General features: G+C 59.6%; 2 protein-coding genes across 2 annotated transcripts in view; both read right to left on the reverse strand.

The window, feature by feature from the left end:
- The window catches only part of CNKSR1 (connector enhancer of kinase suppressor of Ras 1), a 23,708-nt gene extending 18,084 nt beyond the window's left edge, over window positions 1–5,624 (reverse strand). The window contains exon 1 of the mRNA XM_014517796.1: window positions 5,558–5,624. Coding sequence (XP_014373282.1) covers window positions 5,558–5,591 — 34 coding nt within the window. The 5' untranslated portion in view covers window positions 5,592–5,624. The remainder of the gene's footprint in view (window positions 1–5,557) is intronic.
- Window positions 5,625–7,367: 1,743 nt separating this feature from the next.
- On the reverse strand, window positions 7,368–9,049 carry ZNF593 (zinc finger protein 593; the record flags this gene model as incomplete). Its single annotated transcript, XM_025198631.1, has 3 exons — window positions 7,368–7,919; window positions 8,590–8,652; window positions 8,940–9,049. Coding segments are annotated over 3 exons (303 nt in total), but the record flags the coding sequence as incomplete, so codon positions are not given.
- Between the last annotated feature and the right edge of the window lies 1 nt (window position 9,050).

Raw genomic sequence — 9,050 nt, forward strand, 5'->3', positions numbered from 1 at the left:
AACGCTGCCAGTGCACCCCCGCGACATCCTGGGGACAGGCCGTGCCCCCCAGGTACGGGGGGCAACCGCCCCAGTCCGTACCCGTCTGACCACGGGGGGACTTTCCTTCTGGGCCCCCAGTATAGAGAGCGGCCTGCCCCCGAGCGCACAGGCAAGAGCCCCCAGCCAGGACCCTGGCACGGCCCGGCGCCCATCCCCGAAACACGGAGCAGGTCTGGGTAGACCACCCCTGGGCATCGGGGAGATGACGACAAGCCACAAAACCAAACGACTGCCTCCGCGTGGCCTGGCTAGACACGCCGCGGCCTCCCAGGCGCCTGCTTGGAAACTTTGGGCGGAGCAGGAATCAAGGGGGGTGGGGGGTGCAAGTGCACCCCCTGGATCCGCCCGGCGCTGGCAGGGGAAGGTGGGGGATGTGCATGCTCAGCGATCCAGAGGCCAGAAGCAAGGGGGTCGGGGGACACCTCCCCCAGGACCAGCGGCACGGCGGGGCTGGGGTGCCACCTCTGCACGGCGCGGCTGGTCGGCAGGAAGGTGTGGTAGAAGCACACAGCGCTATTAATAAGCGCTGCTATGACAGCAGCCAAACACAGTGGCCTGACTCACCCCGTGGCAGCAAACAGGTCCGGGCTGACTTCACGCTGGGAACGGTTTGCCCCGGCGTGAAAAGCGGGGGCCTGGCATTCGGGAACGCCTCGTTCCTGCAGCCCATCCGCACCTCCCGTCTCATCAGCGCGCAGCCCCTACGGCCGCAGCCCCAGCCCCGTTGCATCACAGCAGGCCGAGATGTTGTTGTCATCCTCCAGGATTTCCTGGGCATTAGTCAGTGTTTTGGGTGCTGCGCATTGCCGGGGTGTCAGCCTCTTGCCTGCCACTGTGTGAGTCAAGTATCTCCTATACAAGAGCAGTGACAGGCCACCCAGCTCTTCCACAGCCCTCTGCATTGGTGAAAAGCTGCCTGAAGGAGGACAGGATCCTTATCCCCATTTTAGAGCTGGGAAAACTGAGGCAAGCGAGGGTACAGGAGGGAGAGGTGGTTGGCTTGTGGGCAGGAAGGCTTGCTCAAAGAGTTTCCTGCGGAGGGTCTGCTCTAGCTCTGGAAGACGGGTCCACGGCCGATGCCCGGCGCTGTGAATGCTTTGTGCCCCGCTCCGACTGACACCCCCGGCCCGGCCGGTCACGGCTTCTTGCACCGTCACAAGACCCAGCTGCAAACGCTTTTGATTTCTCCTGGAGAATGGCCTGTGGCTGCTCTCAGGCTCTGAAACGCGATGGAGCCCCATCAACATGGTCTGCACCAGAGTACACACACGTGTGCACGCACGCACACAACCAAAACACAGTGACAAACTTTCTCTCCCACTCACACACTCAGAGTATCAAAATACAGTCTCAGTCTCTCACTATCACACACAGAGCACCAAAACACAACCAGAGTCTCCCTCACTATTACACACACACACTACCAAAACACAGCCAAGCACTGTCCACGCACACACACACACACTTGCGTGCCGTGGTTCCCAGCCAGCCTCTCCCCAGCCTGGCAAGTCCGCCGTCAGGGCCTGGGCTGAGATAAAAGCCCCTGTGGAGGCTGCGCTGCGCCCAGAGAATTCGTTTCTGTGCCAGACGCTGGACATGCTCCTGGCTCCAGCCCTTTGCTTCCCTGGGAGCAGGGACGCTCAGTCCACGGTGCCCCCATCGCATCCCGGGGGAAGCTGCCTTGCAGCACGTGGCTGCCAGCCTTGCCAAGGGGCTGTGTGACTCGGAACCGGAGAAGCTGACCCAAAAATTGCTCAGACTCACACGGTCCCTCGGCTCCCCTGACTGCAGGGTTGGGCTGGACCCGGGGCTCCAGCACGCAACTCTGGCGCCTGGAGCGGGTCCCTGCCACTGGAAAGGAGTGGTCTCCCCTCGTGCGGGGTCCCTGGGGGCTGCCAGCTCGGGCAAGCGAATGCAGCAGGGAGAACAGGAGACCCGTGGTACCAGCTCGTGTTGATGCCGAGCGGAGCCAGCACTGAGCTCATGTAGCTAAACCGGGTTAAGGCCCAAGCAGCCTGTGACTTTAACCCAGGATAAGCACGCTCACAGCCGGGGGTAAGCACACCTACCCTCTGCACCAGGACACGCGCTCAACCCCTCCTCTGCCTGGGTGCTGCTGCAATGGGAGTTAGCGAAAGCTGGGGCGGTGGGGGGTGCATATTGTCTAGGGCCTGGGTGGGACATCAGGGGCGCAGCTGGGCCTGGGCCTGCCCCTGATGATGTGAATTTGGCTGGAGCATCACTGTGTGCCTCAGTTTCCCCTTCTCTGCCTCACCTCCCAGGCAGGCTGGGGATGCAAATCTGCCCACCTGTCAGGTGCTTGACAGGCCCTGGAAGATGGCTCCGGTCCCTGACAGCAAGGTGTGTGGACGCGGCACTCCCTGGGGGCCAGCGGCAGCAGTGACAGGCTCCAGCTGCCGGACTGCCCCCCCCACCCCCAGCCATGGGGCTGAAGGCTGCGCCGCACCTGCCTCTTGTACCATCCCTGCCTGCCTCATGCTCTAGCCATTGTCCCCAAGGAAGACAACAAGGGCCATTGTCCCCATTTTGCAGATGAGGAAGTGGAGGCTCAAGGCAGCCACGTCATTTGCTCCACATCCCACGACAGACCCAGCCTTCTGGAGGCTCAGCCCAGTGCTTGAGCCACAGCATCCTCCCAGGAGGGCACCTTTCCCACAATGCAGCAGGGGAGGCCTCCCCCTGTTGGTACAGTTGTCCTGGTTTCTCCGGATCCCCGTCCTTTAACCCAGCGACTCTCAGGCAGGGCAGGCTGCAGCACCCTGGGGTGCCTTGAGACCCTTTCAAGCGGGGCTGACATCAGCACGGTTGGGCGCGCAGACATGATTTGCGCGATAAACTCAGAGATTTCACATGGGAACCTGTAGCGTTTAAAACGTCTTTCCCTGCCACGGGCTTGCCGAGTTCGTTGCAATGGAAGAATCGCTGCTAATTTGTCTGCAGTCAACAAATGAGCAAGAGCCAAGAGTCGGCATTTTCTGGGGGGAACCTGGAGTCAGCAGAACCCCTGCTTTAACCCAACCACTCGCTCATGCCCGGCGCCCTGCCCTGAGGCCCGGGTCTTCTGCAGAAGAGACTGGAAGTGACCCCAGACCAACATACCCAGAGCCCCACCCGTTACAACACCCCTTGCCCTGCAGATGCACCCCCACCGCGTCTCCCATGCGCTTGATGGAGCAGCGAGCGCTGATCTCCTGTGACAGCTGCTCCCGGGGCTGGCCGCAGTCGGGATCGGCATGGGGGTGGCGCGTGTGCATGCGTGCAGAGGGGAGGCGGATATTTAACAGCTCCCAGCACAGCTGCCTGGGTGTCCTGGCAGTCCTGCCGCCTGGCACGCAGGGAGCAGGGTCCAGTATTACAGGTGAGCGATATATCCGTTCCGGCCTGTTTCCCTGAGGGGGAGGAAATTGCAGCCCCCTGGCCACAAGCAGCAGGGAATGGAGATGGGGCGGGGGATTGGGCTCCCCACACGCCCAGCTTAAAAACAGCCGTTAGCCATGGCCTGCGGTGGAAGGGACGGTGTCCGGACTGGCGGGGGCACCCAAGCACGCAGGGCTGGGTCCCACAAGCACCCGTAGAGCTGATGTTCGAGCCAGGGGCAGGGGGAAGTAGCTGCTGCCGGCCGACATCTGGGTGCTGTCAGCGGGCCCAGACCGTGCTCTGCCCCTGCGGCACCAGCCCAGCCCACCTGGTCTTTCAGTGCTGGCTGTCTCCCCATCGCTGCCAGGAAGCCAGTGGGAGCAGAGGCCCAGCCTGCGTACTCCGAGCTGTGATCATGCGGCTCCGACTCTTAACCCCAGCGTACTTCCGCCTGCTCCAGGTAATACTCGTGTCTCCCCTCACCCCGTGATCTCAACCCCAGGGCTACCAGCCCTGCTGCTAGGGCATCCCTCACCCCAGCTCACCCTGAGGTCTCACGGCTCCAGGGAGGCCTCTTTGCCCACGGTCCCCTGGCCCCACTGCAGCCAGAACGGGAACCATTCCTTCATCGCGTGGATCAAGGGGACTTGGGCTTGGTCACGTCCACCGCCAGAGGGTGGATGGGGCACAGGTTCCAGCTAGTTTCCACCGCCTGTTGGACGGGTCTGAGCAGGCAATGCGTTCTCCCATCGCAGCTGCAGCTGTCTGGGGTGCTGGAGTGCGAGCCCAAAGACCACCTGGTGAACCACACGGCCCTGCTCCTGGCCATCGTGGGGCTAAGCCTGTCCTACTACAGCGTCCGGCAGCTGGCCAAACCAGTCAAGCCCCCGCCAGCGCAGTGATGCAGGGAAGGAGCTCCAGGGAAGGAGCTGCCCAAAGCAAGGAAGGTTGCAACAGGGCTGAGGGGGGGAGCTGGGACTTGGACTCCCTCAGTAGGACAGCAGCATGCTCCACTCCTGGTGTCTCATGGCTGGGAAGTGCAGGGGCAGGCTGGCCACAGCGCTGCCTCCTGGACCCTGCAGGGGCATTCCCTGGCCTGAAAGGTGCTGCTAGGCACAGGCCCCACCATCCTGGCCCTTTCCCCCGGCGCTGGCTGCTGTTTCTCCTCTGCCTCCTCGCTGGCCCTCGAGCAGGGTGCAACACACTGGCTTTACCTCTTTCCCCGGACAACTGGATTTGAATCCTAACAGCCTCCCTGCTGTCCTGAGCACCCAGCACCAGTCTCCCACCCCATCATGGACAAAGAATCTGCTTTACAAGCGTGCCCATGAGCAGAGGGCGGAGAGTCTGGTTCCCCACAGCAGCACCATCCCAGCCCCACGGGGCCCCTGCTCCTGGGTCGCACCCAGGCAAGACATGCCCCCAGGCAGGACAGGATCAGATGCAGTGGGATCAGCAGAGACAAGGAGGAAGGGAGAAGCCACCTCCTGCCCGAAGCCAGATGTTAGGCACCTCCTGGCTCCCCATGTAGCCACCAAACAGCGCTTTCCACCTCGCTGGACAGTCGCATGCTCACGTCCCTCCCCACACCAGCAAGATGGGGTGCGACGGGTGGAATGAGCCCCCTTGACAGGCAGACGAGGTTATGCACGGTCGGCCGAGCACATTCACCAGCCCGCCCCGCCCTTGCGCGGCTCGGCCAGCAGCAGTGCATCGTGGGATAGCACAGCCAGTTGAAATGAGGTCACAGCTGCTTGCTGTTATATAATGGGGTGCACGGGCAGGATAGCTGGGACCCACATTACAGCACAGATTAGAACAGGGGATTTGAAAGGCAGGGTGGGCCTACGATAGCCAACGCGAGGCAGTAACGGGACCAGGATGCATTCGGGGTGGGAGCAGTAAGTATCCCTACTGCAGCTGTGGTCTGCTGCACGCTGCCCTTGTCAGCAGCAGGCTCCTCTTCACAGCCCGTGCCTCTCCAGAAATCAGAAACACAGACAAGCGCCACCAGTGTGGAAATGAACTGCTAACAGATGCTAACGAGCCACCGTTAGATTGCGATCCTTCACAGAAAGAGGGGCAGGGTGTGGGTTTAACCCAAGTAAAATAAACCCCATGCTTTTAAGTGACTCACTTGTCTTCTTATCCTTTTGCCGTCCCAGCTTCATCCAGCCAGCAGGTCCCACGATCTCTGCTGCATGTTAAGGTGGCTCAGGAAGGGAAACAAGAGCCTTTTAACAGACACTGAGCTCAGCCCTCTAGACCTGCTGCAATGGCTGTGCTGTAACTGGCTCTGCAGGAGTCTGCAGGGCAGACAGGGGCAGCCTAGTTTTCCCCTCTTCCACCATGCAGCACAAGTATCTGCCCTAACAGGGCTGGGGGCTTCCTCGGAAGCATCCAGCTGCTGTAAATGTAGCCGATAAAAGTAAAAACAGCTGCACCACAGGCTCCCGGGAGCAAGACGGGCAGCGTTTCCACTGTATGACCCCAGAGGGCAGCACCAAGCCACATTGCAGTGCTCAGGATCTCAGAGACGCACTCCCTTCTTCCTCTCTGGTGGAAGACGTGGCGGTCAGCACCTTTCAGACCTGCAACTGCCTCATCTATGTAAGAACGGGCAAGATCCCTGGTCACCCTTCTCTGAGGCAATGGATCTCCCTGGAAGAGTCTCCAAGGCCAGAAGGGGCTGGCTCCCTCCCTGCCATGCCAGTGTCAGTCTCACAGGCAATTTGTATGGCATCTAACATGGCTGAAGCACAGAGGCTGCTATCAGCAGGGATGGGGACTGACTCCTTCACAACAGCTGCCACGCTGGAGCAGGCCAAAGGCCAGTCTCCCGTCTCTGACCGTGGCAAAGAGCACCTGCTTGAGGTGGCACGAGTGGCAGGGGCAGCTTGTGTGCACAGCACACAGCAGACTGAGGAAGGGACAAGCAGTGTAGTGCCAGGTAGGGCAGGGAACAGAAAACTAAGCAGCAGATCAGGCACGGGAAGGGGATCAGAGTGGCACTTGGTGAGGGCGTGAGGCTTAATGTGCGACATGTCTGCCAAAAAGGTCGGCCCCAACTGTTTTAGAGGAAAGGGACACATCCCCTCCGTGTTCCCAGCAGCCATGGGTTTAGGCACGTCCTAAATCTGAGGTTACATCCCTGACTGTTGCATTTAACAGCCCCCATGACCCAGCCGCCAGAAATCTGCCTAAACCCCTTTGGAACCCAGTTATACTACAGACCTTCATAACACCCTGCAGCAGTAAATATAAAAACACCCAAATAAAACCAAACGTCACTTCATGCTTGTTTTAAATCTGCAGCCAACAAAGAGCTGAGACCCAGTGACTGAAAGTTTCCCTAGTCCCTTTCCCCCACACCATTTGACTGATTTCTGTCATAGCCCCTCAGCTGTCTTTTTTCCAAGCTGAAGAGTCTTGGTCTTTTCATGTTCTCATGTGGAAGCTGCTCCACAGCCCTGATCACTTTCAATGCCCTTCTCTGCAACTTTTCTAGCCCTGCTGCGCCCGTTTGCATGCAACAGATGTGCCGTGGATTTATATAGTGCCACAGATGGAAGAAGCGGCACATTTCCAGGACAGGAAAGAACAAGATAGGAGTGTGACAAGGACACAAGGAAGTGGCTCAGGGTGTCAAATGCAACAGATCTGACCAAGAACAGACCTTGGGGGAATTTAAAGTGACCAAGCCCAAAGCTACTCTCATCCCTTTCTTTGCTTCAAGGGCCCCGCAACTTCTTAAAGCTGCTTGCTGACAATTCAGAACCAGCATCTTCAGAGTAAGAGCTTGAGACAGAGAGAGGAGGCCCCATCTGGAGAAGCAGCCAACAGGGGAAAAGCTGCTTTTGCTAGCAATGGGGCTGGTCTCCTTCCCTAAACCGAGTCCCTGATGTACAAGTCAGGACGAAGCCAACAAAGAACATTCTGCTGCTCAGTTAGCGGTCGCCAAACAGTTTATTTGAATAATTGGATGGGCAATTACAGAGCTCAAACTCTGAGCCAAGAGCCATTCTGCCCCCCACTGCTTTAAAAACACCAGATACATAACAATCAGGTCGATATCACAGCAAGAAGCAACTGCCCCTTTTCCCAGACCTCAGGCTGCCCTCTACGTGCAGCTCTGCCAAGAGGAACACAATGCCCAAGTGTCTGGTCAAAGCACTCCCGCAGCCAGCTCTCCCCTCATTCATTTCTTAGAGGGAACACCGAAGCCAATTGCTATGGGAGTCGGGGTAAGGCTTGGTTTTTAGAAGCACTTGCCTAAGTCAGGACAAAGCCCCATTCTGTGGCAGCATCTCATCAAGGGCACTATCCAACACATCAGAGAGCAGCCTCCGTCCCATTACGTCCACTGAACTCAGCTGGATTCTTCCATCTCAAGTGGCTGAGTCTGTACTTCGATCTTCTTCGGAGGGATGTAGGAACCCATCCCAGCTGCCCTCTCTGCTTCTTCCTGGGTATACGGCTCCTCACGTAGCTCCTTCAGCCTAGAAAGGAAAAGAAAAACAAGAGAAACTCTTGAAATCCAGCAGAAAGGTCCGGATGAAGAACCTGCTGTGGAAACCAAGCACCCAGGCAAGTTAGCAAGCAACGAGTCCTTGCTGCCAGCTGCATCTGGACAAAGTCTCAGGGCTGGCACAGCGCTGCAAAGGTACCCAGGATGGCCTAAGGGAGGAGTAATAAAAACTCCCTGTAAAAGATATACAAGTAATATATTAAAACACACACAAGGCTCACAACAGACAGATTCCAGAGCTGGTAGAAAGTCACGACACGGGTCACGTCGAGCTGTTCTCGTGCGCTTTCCTAGCGCGGCAGCACCCACCGAAACCTCCTCCACTGGAGGGGCGAGCGAGAGGGAAACGGCCCCTGCGGCCTCTCAAGAGGCACCTCAGCCACCCGCGAGCGGGCAGACCGGCACCGCGCCTCCTTAAAGCTTAAAAGGCTGAAGCGGGCGTGAAACCAGGGTTTAGCACCGAGAGCTGATCCAGGCACCCAGTTAGCTCCGCTACCTGTGTTACCCAGGGCGGGAGGAAGAGCCCCCACGACAGAGAAACCCGGGCGAGATGGATCTACCCGGCGGACGTTTACACACCTGCGCCCACACCCCCGTTACCAATGACTGGTGAGGACCAGTGCCCCCCACCCCGCCATCACCTTCTCTTGTGAACTTTGGACCGGAAATGCTCCGTCATGCTGCTCAGGTCCACGAAGTAGCGCCTGCGGGAGAGAAGGCAGCGGCTCAGGCAGGAGCCGATTCTGGGGCGGAAAAGAGCGGAAACGGCTCGGGGCGAAGGACGGGGGTCGGGCCGCGGGACCCCGAGGGCACTCCCCGGGGCCGGGGCGACACCAAGGGCGCCCCCAGCCCAGGCGGACCGCGCAGCACGACCCAGGGGGCGGATGTGGGGGAGGGGCTGGGCTCCCCACGACCACGGTGACGTCGGGTCTCGCGGAGGACAGCGCCACGCGTGGGCTCGGGGGGGGTTACGTCACGCGCGGGGACGCACGCGCAGTGCAGGCAGTAGAAGCGGGCGCTGCCGGGCAGGTCCGGGTCGGGCTCCTGGTGCAGCAGCCGCGCCGCCTGCTCGGGCCGCAGGTCCGCGGTGATCTGGTCCAGG

This window comes from Alligator sinensis, unplaced genomic scaffold (assembly GCF_000455745.1).
Source record: "Alligator sinensis unplaced genomic scaffold, ASM45574v1 scaffold337_1, whole genome shotgun sequence".
NCBI classification, from domain to species: domain Eukaryota; kingdom Metazoa; phylum Chordata; order Crocodylia; family Alligatoridae; genus Alligator; species Alligator sinensis.